This window comes from Amblyomma americanum, chromosome 7 (genome assembly GCF_052857255.1).
Source record: "Amblyomma americanum isolate KBUSLIRL-KWMA chromosome 7, ASM5285725v1, whole genome shotgun sequence".
Taxonomy (NCBI): Eukaryota; Metazoa; Arthropoda; class Arachnida; order Ixodida; family Ixodidae; genus Amblyomma; species Amblyomma americanum.
In genome coordinates, this window is record NC_135503.1 from 3,834,109 (window position 1) to 3,850,524 (window position 16,416).

At 44.9% G+C, this 16,416-nt stretch overlaps 1 protein-coding gene across 1 annotated transcript; it reads left to right on the top strand.

Annotated features, from left to right (window-relative positions):
* Positions 1-129: 129 nt before the first annotated feature.
* Positions 130-15,519, top strand: Sec61alpha (SEC61 translocon subunit alpha). Its single transcript, XM_077630806.1, has 11 exons — positions 130-315; positions 1,133-1,200; positions 1,274-1,339; positions 2,153-2,363; positions 3,301-3,564; positions 5,146-5,306; positions 5,447-5,587; positions 5,685-5,741; positions 6,588-6,779; positions 13,310-13,457; positions 14,693-15,519. The coding sequence occupies exons 1-11, from the start codon at positions 309-311 to the stop codon at positions 14,806-14,808; spliced, it is 1,431 nt and encodes a 476-aa protein (XP_077486932.1). The 5' UTR covers positions 130-308; the 3' UTR covers positions 14,809-15,519.
* The last annotated feature ends 897 nt before the right edge of the window (positions 15,520-16,416 follow it).

The window sequence follows — 16,416 nt, forward strand, 5'->3', positions numbered from 1 at the left end:
TGCATCTTTACGTCGTAATAAAAGCTCTTTTTCTTTTACTAACTATTTTTACAGTCTTGGCAGCATGCCGCGTTCTTGGTTACTTGCCCCTAAATCAGTCGCAAAACGTACACGCACTCTCCACAATGGGCGAGCTGCAACGTCATGCGCTACGCTGGCGACGTGGTCACTTCTTTTGCTCCGGTGTATGCTACGCTATCCGGTTGTTAGCTGTCGCTGGCGGCCGTGTGTGCGTGGAGGAGCAGTCAGTAGTCGGTCGTCGTTTCCACATTACACACACTTAAGCAGTTGTCTCTGAAGTGAACAACATGGGAAGTAAGTACGCCGTCTTTCTGAGAGTCTTCAGACAATACCTAGCTCGTATTTGCTATTTACACGAGCTATTCAGCATCCCTTGTTAGGATTGATATTTAGCGAGCAAGATTTAAGCACATTTTACCGGCTTTTGGAGCATACTCGCTAAGCATTTTAGCTCATAATTTAACAGTCATCGTGTGACTGTGTCACACTGACAGACAGTGTTTTTTTGCAAAAAGTGTATATGCTCTTAACGTGATCGCTTAGATGTTTTGAAAACACGATGTTCACTGAACTTTATTTTTGGGGTCATCTTGGACAGGACTTCATTGTCAGCCTGGTGACGTTGACACGTTGCCATTGCCCTGCAACAGCCGGTTTGCAAGTTTAGTTTGTCCATTGTTACTGATTTGCTCTGCAGCTTATTGTCTTTGAAGCTGGTACTGACGACATAGTCGCACGTCTGGTACTCTGCGAGTCGGGGGTCATTTGTGCCCATGACCGTGAAAGCATCGGCGCCAATAAGCCCGACGATGTAGCGTTTGCGCTTTAATCTAGTACGTTTCGTTAGCTTGTTAGCGCAGCCATGGGCCGGGGTGTCGTATTTATACCTGTAGTTAGGTGCACATGCTGAATCTCCGTTTGTTTCGAGGGAGAGAGAAAAATGCGAAGCAATAATGCAAGTCTGGCCGGGCCGACTATGTTAGAGAGTGTCTGTAACGTTGGATAACCCTATGCGAGGTACACTCCGCGGTAGAAAGCAGTATAGCAAACGTACTGTCATTTCCACGGATTTTAGTTACAAGCGCTGGTCTCCACCACTTTGTCTTTGCAGTAAAGTTCTTGGAAGTTATAAAACCCTTCTGTGGAATCCTGCCAGAAGTGGCAAAGCCAGAACGCAAGGTGAGTATGACCTTATGGTTCACGTTGTGACTGTACTTGTAACGCTGCATTTTTTCCTTTCTTGGCATTCCAGATTCAGTTCAGAGAAAAGGTGCTATGGACAGCGATAACTCTTTTCATCTTCCTTGTTTGCTGCCAGGTAAGCCTGAAAGTTTTACTACGATAAGTGTTGTGCCACTTATGTGAACCGCACACATGGTATATGATTTCCAGGTTGGTAACTGTAACCACACTGAAAACTGAACTGAACCAGAAATAAGTTTCTGTTGAGAATGATGCATGCTATGAAAAATTTGAATTTAATTAAATATAGGCTTGCTGGAACCACCAGAACTGGTTAAATTGCTGACAAAATCTGTAAATAAGAACCAGATTGACATTCCTTTCAGTTTTGCGGTGTTTCATTATTGTATGTAGATAACTTGTATTAGTGTCTAGTTAAGTTATTTAAGGCACTTCATTATCATCATCTGCCAAGCTTAGTCCACAGCAGGAAGAAAGTGTCTCCCAACAGCACCCAGATTTTCCTGCTTAACGCTAGTCGTGGCCATGCTTTTCTATCACTTCATCGCATCAGTCCCAAAATTGTCACTTCATTGTACTGCTGCAATCAGTATAACACATAGGCTTGAGAAGCTGCTTGTCTTACCTGCGGAAGCAACTGATGTTGAATACAGTGTTTTGACTGCACACATTGAACAGATCACTGTGCCCTTCTCAGTCTGTCTGTAATGTTACAACAGCTTGTATTAAATATGTGGGTTATAGCTACCTTGCCTGCTTGGGAACAGGCAAAACCGCGGGCCCAGCAGTAGATTATTATGTACAGTTATAACTTTTTTAATGATGAATATTATGATTTGGATAAATTCAGTGCTTTACTACACTGGTTTGCAGTGCATGCATATAGTGATTGTTCTGCAACTTACTTTTCCTTTTTTCTTCTTTGTAGATCCCACTTTTTGGGATCATGTCTTCAGACTCAGCAGATCCTTTCTACTGGATGCGAGTCATTCTTGCCTCGAACAGGGGCACCCTCATGGAGCTTGGTATCTCGCCCATTGTCACATCAGGTCTCATAATGCAGCTGCTGGCCGGAGCTAAGATCATCGAGGTTGGCGACACTCCTAAGGACAGGGCACTCTTCAACGGTGCACAGAAGTGTAAGTGCTATGGTGCACGACTTTGAGAAGAGTTATTGCAGCACATTGCATCCCAGGGTATATTTGTCAAACGTGTTAAAAGAGCAACTCCAGGGATTTCTTGAACATTTTAAGTTGATAGGTGCGTAACATTTTAGTCCCCTCTTTCTGCCACAGTAAACCATTTTTCTAAATACTGAGCAGAACTACTTCAAAACAGCGAAAACTGTTAACTGAAACCAAAACTTAATCCATGGCCAGGGGCGATGCTTCGCATCTGGCAGCAATATGTCGCAAAAATTACTAGAACACTCGTATGTACATTCAATGACTGAAGTAGCAACCAAGAAGGATGAGTCCTTTTTAAAATGCCTGAGATGACCTAATTCAAGCCTAAAATATTTGTCAGTGAAGTGGGAGGCAAGTATTAACGTGCAGGTAATGGCTGTGACATTGAAAGTGCCGTGTTGCCTGTAGAAATCATCTGAACCGAGGAATTGGAAATCGCAAACTTTGCACAGGTATGAAATGTCTCATGACTTCCAAACTTGGTGGAAGTAATTAGGAACGAAAGAAAAACACTCTGTGCAAGTTTCATTAGAATATGTTAACCTTGAAAAAACTCGAGTCCCCTTTAAGCTTTATTGAAGAAATCATCCATTTGTCAGGCGCATTCATGCATCAAAATGTCTGGTGTGTTATCAACAATGGATCAAGACGAATGTCTGAACTGCATAATTTATTGCTGAAAAATGCAATTTAGCATTCTCCTTTTCCTTTTTTTGCTCACGCCTGCTATTTTTCTGTGAGTGACATTTGACCGAAGTGCATGTTGCTCTGAGTATAAGTTAATTGAGAGCAGGACATACCAGATGTGATGGCTGCTAGCTGGCCAGAGGTTAGCCAAGCTTGTTAGAGGTGCTGTGCCATCTTCATGTGTTTTGTTTTTGCCTCCCAGTATTTGGCATGGTGATCACAATTGGCCAGGCCATCGTGTACGTCATGACTGGCATGTATGGAGACCCAGCGGACATTGGTGCCGGCGTCTGCTTCCTCATCATCATCCAGCTGTTTGTGGCTGGCCTCATTGTGCTTCTGCTGGATGAGCTGCTGCAGAAGGGCTACGGCTTGGGCTCTGGCATCTCCCTCTTCATCGCCACCAACATCTGTGAGACGATTGTCTGGAAGGCCTTCAGTCCGGCCACCGTCAACACGGGCCGAGGTAGGCCTGGCCTTTGTGAATTTTACAACTCTGACGTGCGGCTAAGGCTGCTTCACAGGGTGCGATTTTCAGCAAGCTATACCACACTTTCTTCCACTTGTCTATTGGAACAACTGTTGGTCTTGTTGAAACCATTCTGTGATTGGATTTCAGCAAGCTGGTTTGTTTCGCATACTCATTGTGGTTGCTTTCACATGGGTCGATTGGAAGAGTGTGGTGGCACGTTACTGTCCCCAACTGATTTTTCGGACTAGGCGGGACCTGGTAAATGGTCCGAATAATCGAACAGTCCTAAAGACCCGTAAACATAAAAAAAAATAAACTTTTTGCAAAAAAACAACTTTAACAGTCGCATTCTTTGCCATTCCCCGCATTCCTCTTGCAAGTGATATCAGACTTTGTCTGAGCCATAGTCATGCTTTCGTCATGTCTGCGCCACCTTGCGTCACAATACCAGATAGTGCGACACTGGTCATGCTGCGAATGGATGCAAGCTCCGTGCGAGGAAAGAAGCCAGTTTTCATGGGCAACACACTTTTTATAGGCCGTCTTGACGGCAACGGAAGAGCGTGCCATTATCTCAAGCGGCAGTGATGAATAACAACGAGCTCTGCCTATCCAAGCCAGTCTGTCTGATTGACTGAGTTTAAATCCATGATGTTGCATTTCACAGTGGCAGAAACCGGTTAGTTGTGACAGCGATGCCTGCTTGCATAAAAAAAAGACTAACTTTCGGTTGAAAAACGATCCCCCACAGCATTGCTAGCGTCTATTTTAGTCTGAAAAATTGAACTTTTAAAACCAATAGAATCTGAGATATCAGTCGTGAAAATGTGCATGCCCAAGTGAGGTACCTGACGCTCAGTAAAGTCTGAAAAATCAGTCACCTACTGTACATGATGAGTAAAAGCTGAGGGAGAGGTCGTCATATTGGTGCACTGTTGGCGGAATTTATTTTGCTGGGTGTCGCCAAAGCTGGTATTTTGTAGGCCTTCACGCCTTCAGTATTTAGAACATTGTGTAGAAAACCTAATTAAGATCTTAAAGTAAATTAATAAAACTTATGGATATACATTTTGCCTTTTACATGTAACATGAGGAACTCTTGGGTTGTGTGTACTGCAGATGATCAGCGTACTGGCAAAAGTTGGCACAGCCATTGCTGCATGTAAACAGTCTGTATCTGGACAGATGTGAAGGTCGAAGGATAGCTGCTTGCCCACACCATTAAGTGCTCTGTGTCCCAACCAAGAAGCAGTGCACTACGAGAGCCAAAGTTCGAGAACAAGTGTTCAGGAAGCACCGGGGTGGTAGCCTCCATAATAAAGGAGGGGGTGCCAGCACATACCATTCGCTGCATTCAATGTACTGATGCAGTAGCCTCATCCAGCAGTTGCCAACATGATTGCAAATTTTCTTTATTATAAAGATGAATAATTGTCGCTTGTTTTCCAGACAGGCTTTTAAAAAGCATTTTCAATGCACAGCTAGAGGAAACCTCTTTTTGAAGCGTGTTGGAAATGCCGCTGTTCTGCTTTTGTATCTGCACATGTGTGTTTATTGTGTTATTTCTCTGTGCAGGCACTGAGTTTGAGGGAGCTATCATTGCCTTGTTCCACCTGCTGGCCACCCGTTCAGACAAGGTGCGTGCCCTGCGAGAGGCCTTCTACCGTGCCAACCTGCCAAACCTCATGAACCTGCTGGCTACAGTACTCGTCTTCGCCATTGTCATATACTTCCAAGTGAGTAGCCTAATGGCACATATGTGTCTCGGATGTCACAAGCACTGCGTAAGGGGGGAGCCCACTTGAAATGTTCTTTTCCACTGGCCCCATTATGCTTCTTCCATCAAAATTTATTGGTGTGAGTCCCCTTTCTGCAGGGCTTTCGTGTGGATCTTCCAATCAAGTCTGCCCGTTACCGTGGACAGTACAGTTCATACCCCATCAAACTTTTCTACACATCCAACATCCCAATCATCCTGCAGTCTGCACTTGTGTCCAACCTGTACGTCATCTCTCAGGTAAGCCAGAGTTTTTTAGGCAACTTAGGGTGATGGTAATCCAGAGTTCCTCACCTTGAATGTGCACCGTCTTCTGTTCTTTTGTTCATACATCCAGATGCTTGCTGTCAAGTTCAGTGGAAACGTCTTTGTGAACCTTCTGGGAGTCTGGGCGGTACGTCGGCTGTTCTTCTCTCCAAACGAACATCCTTTATACCTGTTGTGTGCATGACAGCCTGGATGGCAATGTCAGATGAGCAAAGTAGTGTCACTTTCGACAAGTGCATATTGCCTTGTAAGATGCGTCACATTGAAAAAGTGGAAAAAATATCATTGGTGTTGATGATAGTTGGTAAACCTAATGTATGGTGCTGTAAATTTCCAACAACATGTTGAAATTTTCTATCCACATTATTTTTTCATTATGAAAGTGCTAATGCAAGGCGATTTTTGGTATACTGCAAGTCACCGTGCCTTCAAAATAGTGGAATATCTTGTTTGCACTTCGCACAAGTCCTGTGAACTAAAAACTGCCTTTTAGCAGCAAAGTTTAATCTCGTATAACACACCAGCACATTCGTTTCAGATGTGGTTGTTTTAATGTCCAAAACACCAGCGTCTAGGCTGTGCACATGGAAACCATAAATTGTGTTCGGGCTGAGTGAAATGAGTTACGTTCACTTAATGGTGAGCATGACCATCAGCAAGTGTCACCAGAGTTTGCGATGTGATACTGCACAAATGACACTGAAGGCATGCATCACTCATGGAAGGTAATGCTAAAGTCACTTGTCTAACAGGGGTACCAATTTTGTAGTGTAGTATTAAATATGCCAGATGCAAAAAAAATGCTGCTTGTTAATTAGTTCAGCTTAGCACTGAGAACAGCCTTACAAACAAGGGTTAAGAAAGTTGTGTGCCAGATAAACATTACATTCCATTTTCTTGCTCACTTTGGTGAATGGCTGTGAGCTGTTCTCGCATAAAGTACGCATTGGTTCCCCCCTCAATTTTGCCTCAGGACGTGGGTGGTGCTGGTCCTGCCAGGGCGTACCCCATTGGGGGCCTATGCTACTACTTGTCGCCACCAGAGAACTTGGCTCACATCTTGGAAGATCCCGTCCATGCTGTGCTCTACATTGTGTTCATGCTGGGCTCTTGCGCCTTCTTCTCCAAGACATGGATTGAAGTGTCCGGCTCCAGTGCCAAGGATGTGAGTTCCACTCAGCCCTGCCTTTGTCCTATGCACTTTGTGCAGCTCCTGGTTTTGTTGTTCTTTTCGTTAGCTTGACATTGTAATTCATTATACAGTCGATCCCGGATATACTGTACTCAAAGGGCATTGCACTGTTGCTGGCTATATTGATAATTCGGTATATAAAACATGTCAAATATCAGCTTACCTGTAAATTAGAAGCAAGAATACAGTGCACCCACACCAGTGACATGCCACCCACCAGTGTGCTGGCAGCATGCTATGTTCGCGTTGAAGCTACAGTGGACAGTGCTTTGGAACTAGCTGCCACCCATCATAAGAGGTCTAATCCTGTTACCATTGGACTATAAATAGAATAATGGTTAATTAAAATTAAGGTGCAGTTGGTTTCCATGACGCCTATGGCAGCGCAGCATGCCAGATGAGGGCCGCTCTTTGCCTTTGGTCCTCTAGGCTGGTTTCACCATATGACAGCTGTGTTATGTGAAAAAAAGTACGAGACGGAGGGCTACCATCACAAGCATTCCACATTCACCTCGCCACACAGTTTTACAGCGCTGGTACTGCCAGCAGGTGTCCAAGGCCACCCTGCTGGCCCGGTTTTGTGCACAAAGAGGGATTGTGTATTGTGGAAGCACCCTTTGGAGGAGGGCCAGCTGCGCCACTTGCAGAAATGCGGCGCGCTGTTCGATGTATAGAATATTCCACTGAACATGTGTTTGATCAACACTAGCAGTAGTTCTAAACATTTAAATGAGATTATCAAGGAGATGTTCTGACTGTTCGATATGAACTATAATCCGATGTATGTGGGATCGACTTGCAACAAAGGCCAGAGTGCGGAAATACGGGTTTCATGCATGGAAGTTGTATTGTGCCGCGCAGTAATGTAGAGAATGTGATTCAGTAATACCCTAGTCACATGGGCTTTCACCGCTTCAGTCACCGCTTTCGCGCATTTCGCCACCGTTCTAGGTGATGGCAACCAACGGCCTGTTGGGTGCAACAAACAAAGTGACGCGGTGGTCAGCAAAGCGATGCTGCATTTGCAGATATCTTAGTTATTTACAATGCAGTCTGACAGCGCGGCAACAGTGCGCTCAAGCAGTCTCCATCAAGCCAACACCAACACCCTCTCTAGGGCAGACCCCTGGCACCAGCATCAGAAAAGAGTGTTCAGATTTGTTCTTATTGCGCGACAGCATATACAGCTTGTTCGGTCAAAAAGCCGTCAGCGTAGTAGTAGTCGGCACCACGTGTCGGATATAATGGGGGCTGCATAAAAAAAGTCTTATCATGGTAATTTGTGGTTCTGGTGATTGATGATTGATTGCTGTGTGATAGGCGATGGCGAGTAATGAAATCATTGTAAATGGTTGATTAATTAAAGAAATGAAAACATTGGAAAAGGGGAGGCTTAGAGGTGTCAAAATGTTCAGAATGAAAAGCCAATGCTTGGTGATGCTAATTAAGAAAATTTAGTGCATAATTGAGCAATTAATTAATTGAAACAGTAGCAAAATGCATTCAAAGGTGTCAAACTGCTCAGAATGGAAAGCCTAACCCACTACGCTATCACGGCATACTTAAAGGGGCCATGACAGCCTATTTTCACGCATACCCTGCTTATCGTCTTTAATTCCCAACAGATTAAATTACAATTCCCCCAATCTTCAGTTGATTCTGTGCGGTAAATATTTTTAAAAATGAATTTTTTCGTTTATTTTGTGAACTGCTTGCTGGTCTGGCAACCTCTGATTGCCGACGTCACGAGAGCACACACGCCACGCGTCGTCTGCTGCACGCTGTTGAGGTGCTTGCATGCACACCGCAGACGGCGGTCGCTCGAGAAGTTTTTTTCTTTAACCTAGCAAAATAAAATGCATTTTCCGTGTTCTCTTTTGGGAAGCCTTCAACTTAGTACGCGAGCTGAGTGATCCTTGGGAAAGCGGACTTGGTCGTGGCACCTACTTTTTGATTGTTGAGGAAACAGAAATTGATGGACCCCTGCTTTATTATTTACGCTTAGAAGCATGCTGTTCGTGTGTTATGAGTGTGGTCTGTTTTGAGCAGTCAAGTGCTCCCACATGTGAAAAGCGGCACGTGCCGTGCATGCCTTCGCCGACGTGCGCCGTGAAAGCCACGGCATTTTGTAGCTAGCTACCACCACATGTGAAAAGTGGCACGTGCCGTGCATGCCTTCGCCGATGTGCGCCGTGAAAGCCGCGGCGTTTTGTAGCTAGCTACCAAGTTCTTGTCCGCTATTCATCGCTCGATAATTAAACTCAAAGTATCAAAAGGTGCGCTACATTAACCTTGAGGCACGAAAGGAGCAGAGAAAAGTGCCGAGTGCGACGACTTCCGCGCTGCATGTACGCATTTGTAAGTCGAACATGCATTTCCTTCGACCCATAGAACCTTTTTGCTGGAACCAAGCTGCTTGCAAAACCCTACGTGACTCGAATGCTTTCACTGTCCGGATCGATGAATAGTCGCCGCCGTCTAAATGAGTGCTTCAAAATAATAGTGCAGCATTTTGCTGTGCGTGCGCATTGTGCCCCAGGAGTGCTACGATTACGACAACTGCAGCCCTGCGCTGAGGTTGTTTTCGTGGCTGTGCACAAACAGTACTGCTCGTTTGCGTGGTATAAAATTCCTGGTGGGTTATCCTTATCTTAAATATTACGTACTCTTGTTCACAAATTGCACTTTTACTCATTTACACACCATGATAACACGCAATAAGCGCCGATGATGCTATATCGCCTGCTTGGGAAACGCTTCGCGTAGGATACCGGCGCTTTCCGCTAATTGTATCTGCTTTCTTTTATGTCACCAAAATTTAATTTTAGATCGGAGTTAAAAATACGTTCGGACATTACTTGAATTAATGAAAACAACCAGATTTGTTGTCCACAGTCGACGCCGACGGCTGCTGCCGGCTGCCTACTGCACATGCTATGCAGACCAGGTCACATATACCGGCACTTCCCCCTTATTGTACTTGTGTCCTGCAATGTAGGCAGTCGTCGCTTTGAGGGCACTGTAGCCAAAACTACGCTCGACAGCTATTTGCAGGCACTAAAACTTGCGAATTCGCTTTCCTCAATCGCCGAAATCGCACACACGAATCCTGCTTACTCGCTAGGCCTCGTCACAAAAGGGGCCGGCGGTCCACCGTCAACCGAAATTCAAGAATATGGCAAAAGTTCCTCACTGATTAGTAGCAAAGTGTGAAGATATGATATGTAGCCGCTTGTTTCGCTTTTTTCTATACGGATAAGGTACACAAGCGCAGTTTTTCTGGCCGTTGCCTCACCGGGCCTGAAGCTTTCGCTCGGCCGCAGAAGCCCAGGCGACGGCGGTGAGCGGCACCATCGTGCGCCGTTTTCTGCCTGTGTCGCTTGCCTCGCCGATCGGTTCTATGTGCAGGCACCGAATGAAAGAACATCTTCGCTGGTGCACGCACATCGCGTATGTCGCCGTGGCTAGCATGATCAGGTTCAATAAGTTTTAAAATTCTTAAGTTTATAGAATGTCATACCAACTAGTCCCCTACCACTCTCTTCCCACTAAGCTGACTCTGTAACATTACTACGATACGCGATGGTTGATCGTGCTGGCGTCGTCGTCGGTCTAGCGTGACAGACCAGTGCGTCAGCGACGGCATTTGCGTACCGATCAGCCCACCGACCTTCGATCGCCGTTGCATCGGCCTGTAGTGGGGCCGGACCCTACCTGTACCGAAGAAAAACTGCGTTACTCTTATTATCGCTTTTGCGGCACGAGTTATTCATATATGGGGGACAACTGCTACTTCGATCGCCCGTGAAAGTACAGGGGGGAATGAGACCTCGCTGCACATATTGCAGAAATGAGAGCAGACGACGTTGCTCCGTGCATGTGCTAGTGACGTCACGAGAGCTTTCAATATGGCGGTAGCTGCCGGTGGGAGGAGTCTCCCAGTCTCAATTTCGATCGTATTTTTTGGAAGATACAGCGCGTCCAGGGTAGCCAAATTTCGGAAATTGAATCGTAAGCTCTTGCATTAGTTACTAAAGCAGAAAACTGCAATATGAAGAACGACCATGTCATGGCCCCTTTAAGGCAGAGCTTAAAGGTGCACTAAATAGGATTGCCCTATTGCCCTATTTAATTCGATTGCCCTATTTAATTCGGATTAAATGCCCCGGCTCCCGCCTTTTTTTGAACCCAACGTGGTAGGTAGGCGGAGTCAACCAACGCATGGAGTGCCTTTCAGCCAGTCCAGTGGCAGCTTCCCTTTCGCTTGTTTTGTTTTTTAGGTTTGAGTGAATAAACAGTTTCAGTTGCAGACAATATAGCCGAAAACTAGGCCCACGGAAATAAAAATACACTTGGACTCTTTGATTTACATATCACTCCGCTGATGGCAGAGCGGCAAGCCGCCATGGGACTGGCTGACGCGTTGGTTGACTCCTCCTACCTACCGCTTTGAGTTTTAAAAAAAGGCGGGCCCGGAACATGAAAAATAAAATTCCCGCGGTAAAAAGACGAGTTCAGATTCATCTTTAGTGCACCTTTAAGTGCCCTCTTCAGTTTTTTAATAAGCCATAGGGTAAAGGAATGTCTGTAATAAATTCTTGAGTATCGCTGACCTGTACTTAGTTACTGGTTGGAGTGTTAACCGCGATGCAAGCAAGTTTTGCTCAGTTTTTTAATAAGCCATAGGATAAAAGGATGTCTGTAATAAATTCTTGAGTATCGCTGACCTGTACTTAGTTACTGGTTGGAGTGTTAACTGCAGTGCAAGCAAGTTTCGCTCATAACTGCATCCTAGCAGCTGCTGCTGCTGCAATATGGCTCACCCGGTCTGCTTCTATGCTATAGCTCCGCTGCCAAGGCGTCTCAGAAATCAGTCGTACAGTAAAACCTCGATAATTTGAACTTGGATACTGTACTGCGAGGAATTTCGGCGGTCACATAATTTCTAATGTAAATTTGATTGGATAACTCGAAGCGATGGGAAGCACCAGCCCAATTAATTCAAAGATCTGAGCCTGCTATGCTAGGATGTCCGATCCTGATTTCGCCGCAGACTGATGAAGCTGTGGCCCCTCGGGAGTCTCAAGGCGACGCTTCATGATGATTAATAAGGCCAATGCTTTATATGCGAAGCATCCCAGCCCCGTACTCTCAGCACAAAAACCAGTCTGATATGGCTTGCAGACAGCTGAAGCACGCGCCTGCAGTGGAGAAGACATGCTTCACTGCAGCGCAGGCATGGATGCCGGTGTCAAAGTAATGTACCGTCAGCGCTTCGTCAAGGCAAGGCCAGGCTAGAGGCAGTGGTTCGCACTCTTGTTGTTCCTCTCTAGACTGATAGTGCTGAGGGCAGTGTCAGCTTACGCTTACAGACAACTTTCTTTTGGCCAGCAAGGGCTACGAGCTGGACGGTCATCTTTTGCGTGGCAATATACGGTAACCCCAAAGTTTGTCCAGTAAAGGTACCTCATTCCTGCGATTTTTAGTGGAGGGCTCCGTAATAATTTCAACCACCTGCGGATGTTTAATGTGCTCTGACATCGCACAGCACATGGGCCCCTTTGCGTTTCACTTCCATCGAAACACAGCTGCCGTGGCCTGGTTTGAACTCTGGCTCAATAGTCTAGTGCTCTAACCACTGAGCCACTGCGGCGGGTCCATGTTTTTTTGCCTGGGTCCATTTTTTTTTTTCTATCATCGGTTAATTTGAAAACCCGGTTACTTCAAATATTTTTTGTGGTCCCAATGACCTCGAATTAATGTTTATTTTATTTTATTATGAGACAATGCAGTTTAGTGAGGCAATGCCATGAGTAGACCATTTACATTAGCGCTTTCCAATTCTAAAGCCCTGTCCGCTGTGACTGATGTGAAACTACCTATATGTATTAGCAACTACCAGGGAGCAGCGCACTGCCACAGTGCCGTTGTCTGCTGCGCCATGCTGCGCTCAAAGGCGATACCATAGTGGTAAGCTCGCAGCATCCAATGCTGCGGGCGTTGCAAATTTGTCGCCTGCTTTCATGGTATGGCAGCGACTGGACCTGTTCTGACGTTACTGTGCTAAAGTGCATGCTTGAGCACCGTGGGACCGTGCTGCAGTACGTTATCGCTGCGCCATTGGATGGTATGTGAAGGCTGATTAAAAACACTGTCGGATATCACTCTAGATGCTGCCTATAGTAATGAGTTGCTTCAAAAAATGTTCTCATGTGGAAAATGTACTGTTGAAGCAGGCCAGCTCGTGCACTTTTCGCTCTCTGCAAACGAAGTGCATCTCCATCCACTGACACCGCCACTTTCTCAGTTAACAACTCGAACAGAGATCACCAAGCTTGGTTCACGATAACTGCGGTTAGCAGTGTAACCAAAATCGGTTCCGCTGTGTGTACAGTAGTGACCACATTTAGCAAAAACTGTGGTTACTGTAACCCCAGTTAAGTGTGCCCATGTGACTAGGGTAGTCATCATATATACGGTTTATTTTTTTTTTTTTGTCACAGGTTGCCAAGCAGCTAAAAGAGCAGCAGATGGTGATGCGTGGTCACAGAGAAAAGTCCATGATCCATGAACTCAACAGGTACATCCCAACAGCTGCTGCCTTTGGAGGCCTCTGCATTGGAGCCTTGTCTGTGCTGGCTGACTTTCTGGGTATGTGACCAAGCTCAGTTTTCTCTTTTCGTTGTAATGTTGACCCTCTCAAGTTAGGGAGGTTGAGCCCTGCTATGATGAAATTCGATGGACATGCTTAAAATTTTACTGAAGCAAACTATATTCCTCTGAAATCTTGCCAGAACAGTTTCAGGCAGAACTAGGTGTAGTGTAAGAACATTGTGCATTTCATAACTCAGCTTTTTCAGCGTTTTTTATTTTGAAACTGTCATGGCACAGTTTTATTGTACTTCGTTGTAGTGATACTTTGTGGCAGCGGTGATTTCACTGTAGGACCCCGCTATAGTAAACTCTGTTATAGTACAGTGAAACCATGGTCTAATTTGGCCTTCCATAGACGACTGTACATATTTTTTTCGGTTGTCTTTAATAAACAGTTAAAATAAAAAGCTTCTGACCATGTGCTCTCCGTGGGAAGATGACATCGCGGCACGCATACACACTATGCACTGGGCAGTGTGAAGCACGAAACAGCAGTGGCAAAAAGTGAAGGCGCAGCGATAGTGCGTGGATGATTTTTGCCATTCTCGATTGTGTCACGTGCATTTCTCAACTAATGCCTCTTAATTGACACTGAGGCTGCGCATGACGCTGCCGTGTTCTCGCAAAGCTTTAGTTTACATATGGAATCAATGCCCGCTTGCGCTAAATTCGTACAAATGAGGTACATCCACAAGACCTGGACGAAATCGAAAACATAACAGCATAAAATGTGATAATGTGAGCAGGCTCGTTACTCGAGTAAATAAGGAAACTACTTTCACACTGAGAAGTTAGTATCGCAGTGACATTTGCCATTTGTCACATCTGCTTTTGCATCTGTGAATGCACTTAGGTGATTCTGCTTGGTTGCTCAATGTGTCGCCACACTGTAGATGGTGGTTGTCAAGCTGCCATGGCTTCTTTTGAAGCATGAACATTCAAAAAAGTTTTTCGTGTAGCAGCCCTTAGTGTCTATTTCACAGCCTACATGGGATTGAATCCCACTCACAGTGGCCGCATTTTCATGGTAGCGAAATGCAAAAGCACCCTTGTGCTGTGCAATGCCAGTAATCTCGGGTGGTAGAAATCAAAACAGTGAAACCTCGTTAATGTTTTCAGTTCAGGTTCCATAGAATGCATATTTTTCTCCTGGTTAATATGTTCCCGCATAACATGATTTCTCGTCTTGTACTCAAATTATAGACCTCTCGTTTTCTCTTCCTTGCACACAGGTGCCATCGGCAGTGGTACTGGTATCCTCCTTGCTGTCACAATCATTTACCAATACTTCGAAATCTTCATCAAGGAACAGGGAGACATGGGCGGCATGAGCACGCTGCTCTTCTAGGTCACCCATTGCACTCTCCTGTGTGTTTTTTTTTTTTGTCAGTGTACATGTATTTAAAGACATTAAAACGACGACCACCTTGTTCAGATGGATGCATGGCAGGTCCCCTACATGGACATCGGAAGTGGTGGGGTTGTGATGGCTGCCTTAAGAACTCCAAGAAAGAGGGAAGTGACAGAGGTGTCTGTATGCTTGTGTCCCCCGGAAGAAGCATCAGCATGCCACGAGAACGTTCACGTCTTTTCTAAAGCTTGAAACCACCTTTGTCAGAGCAAGCATGTTCTCTTCTCCCCCTTTTTTTTTTCTGTACTTACTGTTTTTCATGTACGAATGTATGCGAGGCAGCAGATTGAATTTTTATTGTACATACTTATGGACTGTGCTGCGGGAAGGATTTTTGAGGATGTCACACTTGTGCAAGACTCTGTGTCATTGCTCCTTCGTTTTTTTTTTATTATTATTGGGGGGGGGGGGGGGTTCCTTTTTACCCGTGCCCATTGTTGCTGTATAGTTGCTGCTGCACAAAAGTTGACCTTCGCTCATAGGAAGCTGAAAACTGCGTACACCGGAGCTTTGAACATTTTTGTATGAACAATACTGAAACAGTCTTTCGAAAGTCGTGAAATTGCAATTGGCTGACTGATTTGTTGTGTATCATATGTGCGACATGCGCAAGTGGAAAATATAAAATAAAGAATTCTTAAGCAATAATATAGTGTGTGAAGTATACTTCAGCACCGGTACACAGTGTGAGCACATTAAAACGGTTATTCCTATTTGCCATGACAAACAAGAAGAAACCAGAAACCATGCATTTCCCAGTCAAGAAAAAGAATATGGAAGGGGCCAAAAAGAACTGCTTGCAATTAAATTTCAGTTGGTTTGAATTGTATTTTTGGCTCCCTGGGGTCAATTTTTTGCAGGTTGGAATAACCTGTGCAATGTGTGTAAGCTGACGACATGGCTTAGTTATTATGAAGCTCAGCTGCTGACCTGAAGGACACTGGTTCAATTCTGGCTGTGGCAGTCAAGTTTCGATGGAGGTGAAATTCTAACAGGTCCATGAAACAGTGCGATGTCAGTGCACGTTAAAGAACCCCAGGCAGTCGAAATTTCCGGGGGCCCTTCACTACGTTGTCCATCACAGTCCTCAGTCGCTTTGGGACGCTAAACTCCCATAAACCATAATTGGCTAAAAGATTATTCGTAAAGAATTATATATATATTTGTCATTACAAATAGATATCTATAGATAATCAACCTTCAGACTTATCACAGGTATCCTCTGGAGTCCATCATGGTACAGTTCTAGCGCTCCAATTCTCTTTTTGGTTTTCATGCATGATATCGCTCAAATGCTGATGCTACTGTTCATATGTTTGCATATGAATGCATCATATTTAAGGTAACAAATAGTCCCAATCAATGAGCTATAAACAATATACTTTCGCAGATAATCGGCTTGGGGTGAAACCTGGCAGATGGCCATCAACGTAACCAAAATGGACTGCATGATTACAACTACAGTAATAGGGCTTTTCTTTTTCCACTGTGACCATCAGGAGTCCGAAGGAAAGAAAGTATATGAATTTAAATATCTGGGTATAT